The sequence below is a fragment of the Mytilus edulis genome, chromosome 8, assembly GCF_963676685.1.
Source record: "Mytilus edulis chromosome 8, xbMytEdul2.2, whole genome shotgun sequence".
NCBI classification, from domain to species: domain Eukaryota; kingdom Metazoa; phylum Mollusca; class Bivalvia; order Mytilida; family Mytilidae; genus Mytilus; species Mytilus edulis.
In genome coordinates, this window is record NC_092351.1 from 19954436 (window position 1) to 19971839 (window position 17404).

The 17404-nt window shown below is 32.7% G+C and overlaps 2 protein-coding genes across 2 annotated transcripts; both read left to right on the plus strand.

Moving 5' to 3' along the window:
* Positions 1–742: 742 nt before the first annotated feature.
* Positions 743–8009, plus strand: LOC139485026 (uncharacterized). The gene is made up of 5 exons (XM_071269125.1): positions 743–855; positions 2521–2614; positions 4254–4384; positions 4652–4813; positions 6956–8009. The coding sequence occupies exons 1-5, from the start codon at positions 804–806 to the stop codon at positions 7360–7362; spliced, it is 846 nt and encodes a 281-aa protein (XP_071125226.1). The 5' UTR covers positions 743–803; the 3' UTR covers positions 7363–8009.
* Positions 8010–12379: 4370 nt separating this feature from the next.
* LOC139485032 (uncharacterized) lies at positions 12380–17392 on the plus strand. The gene is made up of 3 exons (XM_071269129.1): positions 12380–12507; positions 13449–13762; positions 14597–17392. Exons 2-3 carry the CDS (start codon positions 13483–13485, stop codon positions 16543–16545), a joined length of 2229 nt encoding a protein of 742 aa, XP_071125230.1. The 5' UTR covers positions 12380–12507; positions 13449–13482; the 3' UTR covers positions 16546–17392.
* Positions 17393–17404: the final 12 nt, after the last annotated feature.

Sequence of the window (17404 nt, forward strand, 5' to 3'; positions counted from 1 at the left end):
AAGTTAAAATGTCTGCATCTTCCTCTGTCTTTTATAACATATGAGCCGCGGGGCGATATTTCGTTTATTATTATACTACTCGCTATAATTGTTATATGCACTTTGCTGTGTTAATACCATTGTACCGAATACAACATAAAATGTAAAACACAAGCGCTGCATGAAAATGGTAAAAATGGAAAGAGAATCCATCCAACGCCATATTTTCACTGTCTTTGTCCTGGTCGACTTCTACACATTGATATTGTGTTAACTATTTCACAACAAGGGACTGGACTTTTTGCTACAATTAGTAAATATATATATATTTTTAATATATATATATATATATATAAAACGTACGCGTGTACTGAGGAAGGTTACACTTACACATTTTGGTCTAAGGTTTAAATAAGTAAAACGAGGAAACATGCCCATAAACAATATAGATATGACTTTCATTGATATAGTATACATGCAGATATTTAGTCGCAGTAAAGTGAAATAAATTAAGTTATAAAAAAATCCTACTGGTAATTGAAGCTGTTACAGGTGCACAGAAACAATGAAAACAACGAAACTTGGATGTGACCTTAGTATTTTAAACTGTAGATTTATTTGGAAAAAATGCACTCCGTGTGGGACTAAAATTGATTTGCTATACGAAAAGATTAATTTAAATGTTATGTGATCAAATTATTCGCTCTCTTCTTTACAAACTTTAATCTCATTTTAATCTTTTAAAACTACATGTACAACGAGCGTTTTGATTTATATGTTATGATGTTCTAGTATTGATATTTATTTTTAATTACAAGAGGGAAATGTTTCATTCGTATGGAAGTGGATGTATTATTTATTGCTTTGTAATTATTGGTAAGTTTTGATAATACAAAATAAAAAGTTAAAATAAGTTTGCAGTAGCAATTGTAAGAAGCAGCATTTAATCAACCAGGATCAATTGAAGTATATCTTAAATATCCTTATAAACTGATCAATCTAACAAGGGTCACTAATTTTTTGATAAATTTGTGTCTAATATTGTAGACAAAATTATGTTATATCTCATGTTTCATCATAAAAGACATAGACAAAATCAAAAACAAAAACAAAAACAAAAACAAAACAAAAACTTGTTGTGTTTTATACTGAACGATGAAACTAATAATGATGCTAAGGCTTTTATAATATTATCTGATAACTTTTGTAACAACTTTAAATGTACACTATGTGAATATTAGGGTGTTGAGTATCTGCCAATGAGAGAGAGAGAAAAAAACCAACCGTCTTCCAAAAATAGACAGCTACAGCTTAACGAATGGTTTCAAAATTAGAAGAGTGTACATTATATATGCTTTAAGCTCTAACCGGTCTCGAATCTAGATGGCGGGAAAATCGGTTACGTCTTATTGAGACAGAAATACAATGACTCAGAAATAAACCGAGATAGACTTTTGCAGGTTTTGAGGTCAGAAAGACGGGGGCACATTGATAAACATATAAAATTCGTGTGAACATTTGTTTAAATCACGTGAATGATACTCATATTGGTCCATATGTAGAAGTTTTTGATTTTGTAAAGTAAGGAATACAAATCATTTTATATTTCGAAAAATGGTGGAGTCTCAAAAAAGTTCTATTCAAAGATGAACTTGGGTTTTGGAAACCAACGTTAAATGTTTCTGTAAGGCTTCAACAATGCTTAAAACACTTCGGGAACCTTTTAAAAAGATTTGATTGATTGATGTTCACTCTACGCTGCGTCAGTGCAAAAAGGATATATCTTTATATATAAAAATGAAGATTTGGTATGATTGCCAATGAGACAACTGTCCACAAGAGACCAAAAATGACACAGACATTAACAACTATAGGTCACCGTACGGCCTTCAACAATGAGCAACGCCCATACCGCATAGTCAGCTATAAAAGGCCCCGATATGACAATGTAAAACAATTCAAACGAGAAAACTAACGGCCTTATTTATATATATAAAAAAAAATGAACGAAAAGCAAATATGTAACACATAAACAAACGACAACCACTGAATTACAGGCTCCTGACTTGGGACAAACACATACATAAATAATGTGGCTTGGTTAAACATTTTAGCGGGATCCCAACCCTCCCCCTAACCTAGGACAGTGGTATAACAGTACAACATAAGAACGAACTATAAAAATGGCTATTAGAAGAAAGAATAGGACGACATGTATGGATTACAACATGGAACTTTTCATACCATACCCCTTATTAACCCTAGGTCATAATATCAGCCCGAGAGCCGACAGTGAAATATGTACACATTGCAGTTTTATCAAGAGTTACATTTCTATAAGTATATGATAAACTGATTTATATTTACCAGTTATGCTGATATAGAAGTGTGTTATAGATATTTAAGTAAAATAGATTTCTTCTAAAAACTTTAACAAAATAGCATACAATTAAAATGCGTTTTAAGCTATAGAGCATAACAAAATGATAAACACTATTTACATGCCCAATTGTTATTTTTTTCTTGTATTTTTTGTTCCAGCTTTGGCTAATGCCGCTACAACTTATGTTGGGTTGACAGCACATAGAAAAAGAAATGTTATTACCTCTCCAAATTATCCACAACCATATGAAGAGTACGTATTTTTGTTTTGTCTTTCCGTACTACATGTATTTCCATTTCTAAGGTTAAACTTTGTAGTTACTACATGAAGTGTTAGAGGTTGCATTTCTGTAAATATTGACAGAATGCAATTTCCCATAGGATCTCATTTTACGGCTAAAACTGTATCACTTTTACTATGAAGTTTGGAAAAAAATCTTATCCTAGAATTGAAAGTTCATATGCACTACAATTTTTTTCAAAGGTCAAAATATAGGGCTGTGCGGCATATTTTCAACGTTTATATGCCCTGAACTTTTCAGTGTTCTAACACTAATTTTCTTAACTACTCCTACCTCGAATGAAAGGTTACCACAGATTTAAATGTAAACAATATGAACATGTATATTTACTGGTAACATTCCCAAGTTATGTCTCTATGAGATTGAACACAGAGAGCATAACGTGGAACCAGTATGTTAACAAAATTAAGTTTCTGTGAATATTGAATGGTTTGAGAAACAGCTGTATTTACAAAGTGCAACCTTAGAGAACTTTTATATAGCAGACATTTACAGGATAACTTGATCTGTAATGATGTAGCACCGCAACGCATACCAAAGTTAATCGACCCACAGAGAGAAAACACAGAAAGACAGAGCGATTTTAAGATAAGCATTTAGGTTAAGACGTGTTGTGTAACAAATCCTATGCCCTCTAAGCCTTTGTCCAGAAAAAAAGGCAAGAGAAAAAAGAAGAAATGATATTGTTTTAAAATTCAAATTTACAGGATTGTTGCATAATTTGACAATAAACATTGGCTCTACATTAACATAAACACACACATCTGTCAATACAGACCATATAGAAATTGTTAAGTTGATATGAGTTAGTATGTATCGGGTACTAAAGGAAGAGAAAATCTCATTTTACATAGTAACTTCTCGAAAAACCTTCAGTTTGTACATGTGTATTTGTCAAATTCTAATTTTATACTGCTTATTTTGTTCGGTAATATAACATTTTAAATGTTGATTAATCTTAATAGCACAATATTAAAGAACTATAAATACCATATAAGACTTATAAATGTCTTATGTTAAGTCTTTCTTAAAATAATGACACTTAAACTTATTGTTTACGTTATAATTTTACTGTTGCTGTTATATAATTGTGTCATAATTTCTTTGAATAAACAACAAATCATATAACCTATATAGGTAGACAAAAGACAAAACAATTCTTTATTTTCTGCACTGAATTGCTGTATAAATTGAACCTATATTGTCATTAAAATGTCATTATAAAAATATTTATAACCAGTTTCAGTTTCAACTGCTTTTGCTGCACGTTACAATAGACATTGTTTTAAAAGGTTAGATATCGTGCCTGTAATGGAGATTAGTTTCGCTTGTTGGACAGAATGTATTTTGATTTATTATATAAACTCGTTATCCTTACCATATACAGTTGGCCAATAGTCCAAAAAGATAGTCGAAAGATACCCAAGAGATAGTCAAACTCATAGGTCGAAAACAATGTAACAATGTCATGGAAAAAAACGAAAAACGACGAAACAACAAACAGCAGTACGTGAAACACAACATAGAAACTAAAGCCTAAGCAACAACTGTTTATTAATGCTAGTTAAATTAGTGTTTATTATTTTACAGTGCTTATTCTTTAGAATGGAACATACTTGCCGACAGCAGTATACAGAACGCCATTGTCCATATCAAAGTTTTAGATAGTGAATTATCAAACATTTTTAACTGCTACGAGGATATCATAGAAATTATGGATGGTAGGTCAAAGTACTAGTATCATAAGAAAGTTCAGGGTCAGAATTGGTATATTTGATTTACCGATATTAAAGAGCTAATTAAGTGTTTTCCTGCATGTCCTGATCTTTATTGGTGTTCTATACGTTCTTTGATGTAAGTAAAATAGGGTTTATATTTCTGATAGACTGCACAAGTATTATAACAAATAATCAGCAGAAAGAGAAATGTGGAGTAATACAAATTCTGTGTTGCTTTATCTTTGATTGTTATATAATGATTCATTTTAGGTCCATCAAGTCTATATTCTGTCATCAGGTCGTTTTGTGGAGATTCTTCCCCATCGGGTATAGTTAAAACATCAGGAGATAGTGCCACAGTCACATTTTATACCAGCAAAAAGGACAATGATTATAAAGGATTTAAATTGGAATACTGGGCCCAATCAAAAGGTTTGTACACATTAAAACAGAATACCACCACAGACGTCGTTTTCAAATAGTAAGAATTTCGGGGTGGTCTACCTTGGTCGTCATCGATCTGACTTTCTACCGGGAATGTTTGGCATGTCAAAAATATTCGAGTAAGGATCGAGAATCCAGTCACTCGAGAAGAGATGGAGAGTTCGTCGAGTAGCTATATATAGCGGTTGAATTGATCGGGAAAGGATTGTGTTGTGATCGAGTTTGGTCGGCATACAAATATTGTACCGATCAGTATTTGACCATCTCGACCTTTGCCCGACAAATATACGATAATTCCCGATTAACGCCAACCTGTTTGATATGTGGTCTAGATAATTAACTCAAGCAATGCCCGATTGCTTCATGATCACTGCGACTTCTATATTATTTTCATCCCAGACCAACTCAACCAATACCAGATCTCTATACGACAAGATCCGTCCACTTTGCGATCTCTATTTGACCGTACACGAGTACACATGACTGCTGCACGATTCGCTAAAAGTGTAAAAATATTGTCACTATTTATTTTTAACTGTAGATTGTACAAAAATTCCTGATTTACAGTACGTGTCGGTCCTTTTGCAAGGAGGGGTAAAATTTTAAAAGAGAGACATAAGATACCAAAGGAACAATCAAACTCAAAGGTCGAAAATAAACCGACACAGCCATAGTGAAAAACAAAAACTAGACTAGAAGACAAACAGCAGTCTACATAACACAACATAAAAAAATAAAAACTTTGTAACACGAACTCCAACAAAACCTGGCATGATCTCAGGTATTCCGGAAGGGAAGTAGATCCTGCATTTTGGTCCAAGAAGATTTTTTAAATATGAAAGTAATTGTGCATTTAAATTCATTATTAGACAGCTGATGACTATTTTAACCTTCAAAGTTTTAAGAACACCAAGATCATATTTTACCTTTTTTATGGACTATTTTTGGTTAGACCATCAATTTTTGTAGTATAAAAATGAGAAGATGTGGCATAATTGCCAATGAGACACCTCTCCAAGGGACACCAAATGACAAAAAAATGTCACCGTACGGTCAAATGTTTCATACGCTTTTTTTCACACGAACTTGTTGACGCAATTTTACACAAAAATGAGACGAAAGACAAATGTTTTTTATTTGAATTCTTGATAGATACGTGTAAACAGTTTCAGAAAAGGTATCACGCTAGGTGATTGAAATTCTCTTTTGGCCAAATTTGGGGGAAATAAGGGACAACTTTACCCACTTTTTGCAACTTTTTTTTTAGCAAAAACAAGCAGATTGTTGCCATGGATCAACCAAAAAGAAACATGTTTAACCAATTTACTATTGGATATCAAATCAATGGAACATACTGATTACATACATACATGTATGCACATATATGACACAAACAGTAGGCTTAATTTGTAAGAAAGCAAGGAAAAGAGGATGGTAAAATTTGTGTATATTGCTATCTAACATCAGTACTAATCTAATGACAAATATCATTTTGTGGTGTCATTTTCAATAAAAGAGCAGTAAATACCCATAGCATATCAGCATCCTAGCTACTTCTCTAGTTTTTTATAACCATTGGGGTCCTCTTTGTTAAGCTCTTGCTAGTCTCTCATACTTTTGATTTTGCCATTTGATTAGGGACTTTCCGTTTTGAAATTTCTTTGGAGTTCAGTATTTTTGTGATTTTACTTTATACTGCCCACACAGTAGTCACCTCACTTAGGTTTCGTGGTGCCCGTTTCTGTGTACGCATTCTTGGTCGTCTTCTACACTCTCTTCAAGCTCCACCACAGCCATTAACCTGTCTCTCTGAGCTCTCACAACCTTGCCCACTAATCCAAATGCTTCATTCCCATGTAAATATTTTAAATGTATGATTTTATATACTCAGACCTTCTGTTAACTCCTGAATCTCACTAAATAAACGGAGAATGTGTTCATGGGACACAGATAATGCCTCAGCTTCCATATATAACGTTATAAACAGTCATTAACCAAGAACGTTAAAAGTGACGCCACCTAAATACCTTTGGTGTCTTTTACGTAACGTTATCCCTCTTACTAGTAATACATATGAACACAACTAGTTATAATTTTATACGTCAGATAGATATATTTTCTAATTTCCAGACATGACGCCATTTAGAGCAGTGAATATGACATCCCTTCATTGGATACTACTGGTCATAAGTATGATCATTTTTACTTCTTTTATTGGAGGATGTATATTCCTGGTAGTCGTAGAAATAGATTACCGAGAAAGAGACGAAGAAGAGAAAAGCAAGTGGGTCACCATTTATGACAATCCACCTGATTACGTGCTCCCTACAGAAGGAGACGCAATACCGATCAAAATTGAAAACGAATCTCCCACGAAAAGGAAAACTAAAAAGGATCATATCAAAGAAATAAAACCCAAGGCACAACCAGATTTAAAATCTGATGATAAAAAACTACCACCTCTTAGGATTATACGACCAACAATGAACATAAAACAATGGAAGACTTTACTAACCAGAGAGGATAACAACACGTAAAGCTCAAAGATAACACGAACAAAACTTAGTCTTCAATAATAATTCAAGCACTGTCATTGTTAATGGAAAGTTATTATTTCAAGTTGTATCTCAGCTAGTGACATTCAAAGACATCAAGAAAATGTGTTCAATCATAGTCCGATGCTGCCAATGTTTAAAAAATATATATACCATTTCTAGTTGCAATATTACTGCAATATTAGAATCACGTTGAATTAACAATAGATATTTTTACTTTTTTTCATATTTAACATACGATTTTGCACTGAACTTGCATTACAATGCTACTAGACTTCAGTTACTGTAGATTATGCTCATTGAGCCATCCGATCCTGCAATGTTAGCCAGTAAGAGTGGGAATCTATTAGTAAAATTAGTCTGCTAGTAGTACTGATCTATAATGGCTGCGCTATAATGTCCCTTGATACTTATTTTTTCCCGCTAAGATGTCATGTGCCCTTTCTTTAACTACTTTCTTACATAATTATTATTCACAATTCAATTTTAATTCAACATTTTCATGACCTCCTTTTGAGAGACATAATTCTATAATAACTGCTGTGAATATTTTTCTATAGGAGGACAGTATTTCACAAAGATCGCTATACAATTCATTCCACTCACAAAAAATAGAATTTCATGGTAAAGAACATTATTTGTTACTTTAATTGTCCAGGCGGACTCTTTTTCACAGGACACTTGTCTTGTATTTCTTACTTGGGCAAAGCTTATTCAAACTGTATTTTTTTGCTCATCTGGCCCAAAAGAGCGAAGTGAGTATTTCTCATCACTTCGCGTCCGTCGTCCATCGTCCGTTAACTTTTTATACAAAAATCTTCTCCTCTGAAACTACAGAGACAAATTTAACCAAACTTGGTTACCATCATTATTAGGGTATCTAGTTAAAATAAAATCGCCGATATCGCTAAAAATAGAACATTGTGCAATTTTGACATTGTGCAAAAATGTTCACCAGGTTCTATCTGTCCTGACATTTTCAGACGAATCAGACAACCCGTTGTTGGGTTGTTGCCCCTGAATTTGCAATTTTAAGGAAATTTTGAAGTTTTTGGTAATAATCTTGAATATTATTATAGATAGAGATAAACTATAAACAGCATTTATATTCATATCGTTTAAGAATAAGCTTATCTTATTGGATAACAAGGGGCCACATGAAATTCTTTATTCTTCAGTAATAAATTCCACCGGTCACATTAACAGAACAAAACGGAACGGAAAACCGGTCGTTAACAGATTTTTAAATGATAATGACCGGTGGGGCGGGGTTTCTCTGTTTGAGTGACGTCCCGTAAAAAAAAAAACAATCGCGAATCAGACGGTCTACAGTTTACAATTAGGAAAATGGAAGACACGTCTGTTAGTGCAGCCAACTCTAATGACCGTTTTGCTACTTGTAAAATTATAGTAAACTTTATTTTGTATTTCATATACTAAAGTGACTTACAGTTATTTAAAACTTTGACTGGTCTTCACTCTTTCCAATAGAAATCGTACATTATCTAGAGGTTACCACCAACAATTTGAACTTACGAATTCTTTTTAAAACATGGTTTCTCAATGAAATAAACATAATAGTTAGTAAAAAACTGGTCATTATCGTGATATGTGGACTGCCCGTATAGGACAGTGGTATTGACCGCGACAGCGATAATCACCTCCCTTTCGGCTCAGTCATTATCACTGTCTCAGTCAATACCACTGTCCTGTGGGCAGTCCATATATCACGATAATAACCAGTTTTTCAATAACTATTATGTTATTAATGTTCAGCAAAATAAGATCTACAAATAAGTCAAACATGACAAAAATGATCAATTTGCCCCATACGGAGTTATTGTCTAAGTTTAAAGTCAAATTTAATAATTTTCGTATTTTTTTGTAATCTTTTACAAAAGTCTTCTCCTGAAACAACTGACACAAATTTAACTAAACTTTTATACTACTAATAATAATTTATTGAAATTTTGCATGTGGAGACATACCATATTTTTTACGAAAATTTAGGTGAAAAAAAATTGGGGTCACCGATGTTGTTTTCGAGATATGACGTCATCAAAACTTAAAGAATCGCGTTTAACCAAAATATAAAAATAGCCCTGTAAGATGGGGTTCGTGTTGTTTATTCTTTAGTTTTCTATGTTGTGTCATGTGTACTATTGTTTGTCTGTTTGTCTTTTTTATTTTTAGCCATGGTGTTGTCAGTTTATTTTAGATTTATGAGTTTGACTGGCCCTTTGGTATCTTTCGTCCCTCTTTTGCTAAAAAAAAAATGCAAAATTATTAAAAAAGATGTTTAATAGAGTGATTTCCCTTTAAGGGGTAAATGCAGTTTTTGGTGGAAGAAGACTTCAAGTCTTCTAAAGGCCTATGGTGCCGACTTTAAAATCATTGAGCCTCCGTATGCCGCATTCGTTTCTGTGTATTACAATTTCATAAAAACTTCTGATTCCTGACACCGATTTTTACACATGATTAAGTATCTGAATCATTTAATTGTAAATTAGGATTGAAAAACCATCACTATCGTAAATATGTACCCTTTTATTTATGTAAATTATTAGATTTCATCTCATCTACATGAACGTTATTTGTTTACTTGTAACCGGATGTTTTTACTGTAGATATTTGTAGAACGCATGTGTGAATTTGGTATCGGGACAACTCGCCCTGTTTACATGTTCGCCCTTGGTCTGTTCGTCCTGAGTTCTTTCGCCCGTATAGTACGTTCGCCCCGTGTTCATTCATTTTACTCTTATCAAGGACGTTTTATAATACGTCCTTGCATTTATTAAAAAATATTATTAAAGGGACACTAGCTGTCAAATTCATGGTCACCGATTTGACTAAAATTCTCATATTTGATTTATAACAATGTAAAACATTTATCCAAACTATCAAAAGTCTAAATTAAACAGTTTACAGAGCATGGGGTAGATAATAAATAGGTTCGTTTCGTGTGTATTTTAGTCCAGATGCCATCTAATTAACTATCGATTTGACCTCAGATGACCATATAAGCGATGTAAACATAATAAAGATATGAATAGATTAAACCAACACGTGCAATTGGATTTTTATAGGTCTGTTTGATTTTATTTTATAGATTAAAAATGTTGATAAAAGATAAAAGATGTTTCTCATTGCTTTTAACCGTATAAGAATGATTTTATGTGCATCGAATTAGTAATCAAATGATTTACCGTAGTTTCACTTTCCTTGTTGACATTCTTTTTCTTTAAATAATCAGTACAAGTACAATGCATGCGTTGTCACTCACTAGCTAGGGGTTAAATTGAAGTTCACATGAATACGGATTTAAAGAGGTCGATTCATTCACTAGCAAGTGAATAACTAATTATCAATGTTTCTTAGCGTAATTTGACAAAATTGAACCTTTTTGGCTGCGAAAAGCGAATTGTTATTTCACTATTTCACTTTCATTATTGATTGAACAAAATAAAAATCAAACTTTAGATTTTTTATATATCTTGTAGCTAGTGCCCCTTTAAGGGTATCGTTAAAAAAAACTCTAAAACACGATTTAGTGAAAATCATCTGTTCCTTGGTAAGACAACGGTGTTCAGGCAATCAAATTCTGTGTTTCTCATGATCAATTAATAAGCCAATCAAAAACGTTTTCTCTGAAGATTATTCTAACATGCTAGATTTTGAACTTGTGTTGTTCTCATCTAGTTGTTTTAAAAATCGTGAACATGGCATGTGAATTTTCATCTGCAAGCAGGTTCTTACACAGCTTAAGGATAAAAGCATGGCTGATTGACAAAATTCAATGATGCAGAACTACCATAAAGATAATAAATAGTATTTTTTTCCAACCTGTTAAAGGTCCATCTTTGTGCATAAATTCAAAATTGGAAATTTCAACAAGCATCTAATATTCTTACACAAGAAAATAAACCCTGGTCTGCTAGCTACATGTTCATCTTTTCTACCGATTTAATAACTAGAGTCATGCAAACAGACTTAAAAAAAAAGGCATCTAAGTTCATCATACAAATATGACACTTTTTCTAGACAATCCAGATCGTGCAAATACTCACTAAAAATTGTAACCTTTAAAATTGTTGCTGCGCACTAAAAAAAACCATGGGAACTTTCAAAAGTTGGCGGGTATGTAACAAGTCTTACCATTTTTATGCCCCATTTATGGGCATTATGTTTTCTGGTCTGTCCATCCGTCCTGCTTCAGGTTAAAGTTTATGGTCGAGGTAGTTTTTGATGAAGTCGAAATCCAATCAACTTGAAACTTAGTACAGATGTGTTCCTTATGATATGATCTTTCTAATTTTACTGCCAAATTAAAGATTTTACCTAATTTTCACTGAACATAGAAAATGATTGTACAGATGGGAAATCTATGTACTTATGACACATTCTTGTTTGAAGAAAACAAATATGTCATAACAATAATGAAACAAAGCGGGCTGGGTTAGTGGGGCTGCTTTTATGGTAATTCAAGTTACTTTTTATTCACCTTCTTCCACCTCAGAGCTATCAGCTCTTTGATTGACTTATATCTCTGAAACTAAAGCAAAAGTAAAACCGTCACGGTACCATTATTTCATGCATCAATTGTAAATAAAAATATCAGGTGAGCGACACAGGCTTCTTAGGGTCTTTAGTTAAAATAATTTATGTTTATCGATGGCGTAATGGAGTTTAGTTAGTGTATTATAGTACAACTATCATGTGAACACGCTGACCTACTATTTGATTTATTTGATAGTTATCGTGTGTTGTTGTCAATTTGGGTTTTACTTTTTTTTAAATACTTCATCTTTAATTTGTTTTAAAATACCAGAAAGCGTCGTTAACCTATACCAATAAAATAAATAATAAGATATAACTATTCAACTGACAATTAAAAAGAAATTGTTAAAAAGAAACCACATCTTTATTTAGAATTGAAAATTTTCACTATTCGGAATTTCCCTTTTCAATCTTTTGTCGGTAAGGTGCATTTAAATTATTTGTGTTGCACCTAAAGTTAAATAGACTTGTAAACTGGTCCGCCATCGCAACGATTAGTGAACACCAGAAGGGTCCAGTTTAATAGACTAGTCGATCTAATGGAATTTGTAACAACGCTATTTGAATAAGGTAAGTGAAAAGCAAAACTTGTCAAAAATTTCACAATTGTTTCCCCCAACTATAATTGAATCTGTTGAAATAAATGAAACTATTAAGAACTATCTCCATAAATAACATGGGTTTTACCGAAAATTAAACAAATAATGGAAGATATTAAAGGGGCAATAGCTGTCAAATTCATGTTCATCGACTCAAATTCTCATATTTGTTTTCTACCAATGTAATACATTTATCCAAATTATAAAAGTCTAAAATAAACAATTTACAGGGCAGTTGTTGATTAACATATTTTCACCTTCATTTATCCATCCCTAGCTATAAATGGATAAAATTCAATTTCACATGAATATGGATTCAATGAGGTCTAATTATTCACTTGCAAGTGAATACTTCTTTATCAGTGTTTCTTGGCTTATTTTGACAATATTGAATCATACTTGTTGCTAGACGCAAATTATTACTTCACTATTTCACTTTCATTAGTGATTGAACAAAACAGATTGTTTATGTATTCGGAGCTAGTGCCCCTTTAAAACAGTCATATCAAATATAATTCTGTCAATGCTCATTTCGATACAATCTAAAAAAAAATAATAAACTGCCTTTCAGAAGGTTTCTGGTTTTTTTTTCATCAAGTATGAAAAGATAAATTCGTCTTGAAAAGTTATGAACACTTTAAAAGTCTTATATTACAACTATTAGACAGTAACAAAAACACAAATTCATGTTAAAAGCCTAAGGGTAATTAGCGATGTAGAAATTGAACTTCTAGAAAAACCAATGCTGAAGTTGAGAACCGTTTTTTGATCATTTAGATGTCATGTGGGCTTTATTATGGTAATGGATTGATGTCTCGTTTACGTAAACATCTTCTTATTTTCTATTCTTCTGCTTTCTTATTTCTCCCTATATGTGGAAATGTAATTACAGTTAACTTATGTTGTTTCCAGTTATAATCAATTTCTCAAGACACGCACCAAAACAATGGATAAAGACGAACGTAACAATGATGAAATGACACAATATAGCTTGCATGATTTAAAGCACATTATGTACCCCGGAAAACGTCGATACGGTTCACAAGTACAAGAAAGTTATAGTGGATTTTTATCCAACGATATCTTTGCACAGTTTGAAAAAGAATTCAAATCCTGTTTAAAGAGGCGACAACAGAAGAAACAATGGATTATAAATTTACTGTATCCGATTAAGTCGACGATAGAATATTTTAAATATTTGGAGAAGTTTACAAATCTCGAACCAGGTAATCCTTAAAAATACATTTGTTTGCTAATATTGTTGTATTTTTCTATTTTTTTATATAAAAAAAGGGCAGTTACTAATACTCCCTTACGGTCAATAAACACAACAAATAGGCAAACGATACCAAAGGGATATTCAAACGTGTAAGTCTACGTACAACGTACAAAGCCGCGGGAAAAAAATACATAAAACATAATATAGCAACTATGATAGACTGCTCGACACGTAACCCCAATGCAACCCACAAAAAAACAGTGCTAAATAAATACAATGATACAATTCAATAAAAACATATAATTGTAACTAATATGGTGCAAAAAATACCTGTCAAAACTCCAGATCGTTTTAAAGAATCATCGCGTCTTTTTAGCCTTGTTACTTGTGTTTTTATATGCTTATATTTCTAAAAAATAAAATCATTGGTCTTTTTCAATGTTGTCAAAAAGTACTTTATAAAACTTATATATCATTTGCGAACAAAAAAGTATCATGTTCACTTATTTCTTCGTCAATCTTAATATATTTATCATTTTGAAATTCCCAAAAAGTAACTGCATGGTTTTTCGAATATTTTTAGGGAGCTAATAATATATAGACCTATAGCGTATTAATATTCTGTAGATGATATCAAACAAACGGTTCTAACGGGACGATCATCAATCTTTATCAAGGAAGATAACCACACTTTTGACCATATAATAAATATACTTGATAGTCGTTCTAAACACGTAAAGGTATTCTAGTATACGTTCTAAACACGTAAAAAGGTATTCTAGTATACGTAAGTCTTGTTAATTAAAGCAGTGTTAATCAAACGTTTATATCATTTAAACAGATATCATTGAGTTGCAACAAAGTGACACAAAATATATGGAATCCTTCAATATTTTAAGAAAGATAGTCGGAACTGAAGCGGATATACGCATTAGACAAAGGCTATTTATAATACAAGATATGATCAACAATGTATGCGCTCCATATGTAACTTCTATATCAAGTGGAAGCCTAGCCGAGGGGATGGACCTTCCTGGTAGTGATGTAGATGTAACGAGGGTAATAACAAATGTACACGTGGTGCAAACTATACAACATATAAAGTCTTCATTTCAATATACAACACTTCTTATGGAAACTGTTTTGTCCAACCCTGGCTTTATAAGGCTGAAACTGGTCGCCGATGGAGACAGAGAATCCAAAATCATTACATCACGTTCCTTTGTAGAAACAACAGAAGGCATGTATTTGTCATCTAATTTATTTGTTAGCGATATTGTAAAACAAATATTTTCTGCAAGTAAAGTCGGATTGCATGGTCCGTGTATTTCAGATAAAAATCATGAACTTGATTTTGCGTATTGCCTGAGAGTTACTTCGTGGCCGGAAATTGCAAAGCAGTGGATATATAGACATAGACGAGAATGGCCTCCGAATAATGTAATTGAGAAAGTTGTTAACTATGGTTGTCTTATGGTGCCAATCGGACCCAAATATTTGAAAACCAATAACCTTATGTGGAGATTATCTTTTTCTGTGGCGGAAAAACATCTAGTCCATTCATTCAATTACACTCTGCTTTTGTGTTATGGTTTGCTTAAATTATCAATAATGTTCATTATCAAACGTAACAAGGATACACAAGATTTATTATGTTCATACTTCCTGAAGACACTGTTGTTCTGGGTATCTGAGGAAATTTCTATAGAAACCTTTCATATTTCTAATATTTTTCACTGTTATTTCCTTTGCCTGGCTAAACTTCAGTCATGGATCTCGAATTGCTATTGTCCAAACTATTTCATACCTGCATATAACATGTTTCGAGGAAAGATCAATGCCAGCAATAACAAACGTTTACTTGTGGATATTTATTGTATCAAATGTATGGGTAATACTATATTAAACTCAGTTCTCAAACGCCAGTGTCTTCTATTACCGGATTTACTCGATGAATCCGAGGTCAAACAAGATTTTTTGCTTTTTAGGACTTTTGTTATTCTGCCACCGAAATGGACAGATGGCCTTCGGGCATTGGCGTTCGTTGAATCTGTACGTAAGGATGAACCCTCTTCACTGATATTAAGTTTGTTGGAACGTTTTCATGATAATATCAATAAACACCTAGTCCAGTTATCACCGCCAGTTTCCACACTGAATACGAAGGCAAACTTCAGACGATATTCTAAACATTTGAATGACGCAGTCAAAACAGAGTCTGTTTCAGGTTTGCTGTTGTATGCTTCATTTTACTACGTGACTGGGAAGATCGCTACAACTTTAGAGCTCATAGATAATGTACTTTTAAGATGTACACCTGAAAAGATTTTACTAGGCAAATGTACCTATACGAAAACAGAAATCAAGAATTATGCGCAAAAGTTTGATTGTCAGTCTCGAAAACGTTGTGATAGAAGTCGCCTTGGTACTATAGATGATTTATTATATCGACAACATTCTTTATTAATACCTGCAGACTTGCAACTAGAAGTTGAATATGAAGGGATGATTATACCCCCTGTTGTTATGGCTCACTGTCTGAAATATCTATGTTTTCATTGTCTTAATGATACCAGAAACAAAGCACAAGCTTTACGAGATCTATATTTAACTGTTCGTGAGGGATACTTTATTAGCAGACTTTCTATATCCAACTCTTTAACAGTTTTAGGTGTATGCTATGAATTGAATGACGAGAAGGACAAGGCTTTACATAGTTATCATAAAGCTCTACAATGCGGTGATACGATTTGCAGATCCGCAGCCATACGAAAATCTAAACTACTATAAAACTTAGGTATGAGAACTTAGTTTTTTTATTATTGCAAAGAGTTTTGTTTCCGGTTTCAATTATCAGAACCATACGCGGGGTTTAATTTTTTCATATTTCTTTTTCAACATGTTTTGTTTGTAGACAAAACCTTTATTGAGCATTTCTCTAATTCTTCGTCAATTTATCCCTTTCTGCACCCATTGTATAAAAAAATTGAATGAACTTGTGGTTCGTTTGATCTCAGTTCTTTATTGGTTAAAATCCGATTATGACGTCGATTTTTTTTTGTTTTCCTTTGAATTTCCAATTGTGACGGCATGAACAAGGCGACAATGCCTGATGACGTCACATAGAAAGAACACATCTTTTTGCAGATCAGTCGCAAAGAAGGAATAATTTTGCCTGCGTATTGTTTGAAAATCATTAGAGAAACAGATTCCACTACCAAATCTCGTGTAATACGATATTTATCCACTCTCGACAGTTAAATTTCAAAAATTTAAAACGCTCGACAAGCCTCGCGTTTCAAATTTGAAAAATTAACTGTCTCAAGTGGATAAATATTGTATCACACTCAATGCAGTGGTAGAATCTATATTTATCCTTAATTGTCTTTTGATATATTTTGTCGTTCAGTTGATTTCATTCAAAATCTTCTGTTATTCCAAATTATGATTTATGATAACGTATCAGTGTACCCTGATATCGATTATTACATATTATGTTATTTATAAATGTTCGTATATCGGCTTTGTAGTAAAACGTATGTTGTAATGTCTGTGTGTTTTACTATACAACCAACTATAAGTATGATCACTCACCCATTGTTGCCATATCGTGTTAAAATGGAACATCGATTAACATTAATTAACAACT

Coding starts and splice junctions, on each gene's coding strand:
- LOC139485026 (XM_071269125.1), top strand. CDS start 804: ATGTTTCATTCGTATGGAAGTGGATGTATTATTTATTGCTTTGTAATT. Junction 2,615..4,253: donor TATCCACAACCATATGAAGA/GTACGTATTTTT, acceptor ATTATTTTACAG/TGCTTATTCTTTAGAATGGA. Junction 4,385..4,651: donor TATCATAGAAATTATGGATG/GTAGGTCAAAGT, acceptor GATTCATTTTAG/GTCCATCAAGTCTATATTCT.
- LOC139485032 (XM_071269129.1), top strand. CDS start 13,483: ATGGATAAAGACGAACGTAACAATGATGAAATGACACAATATAGCTTG. Junction 13,763..14,596: donor GTTTACAAATCTCGAACCAG/GTAATCCTTAAA, acceptor TCATTTAAACAG/ATATCATTGAGTTGCAACAA.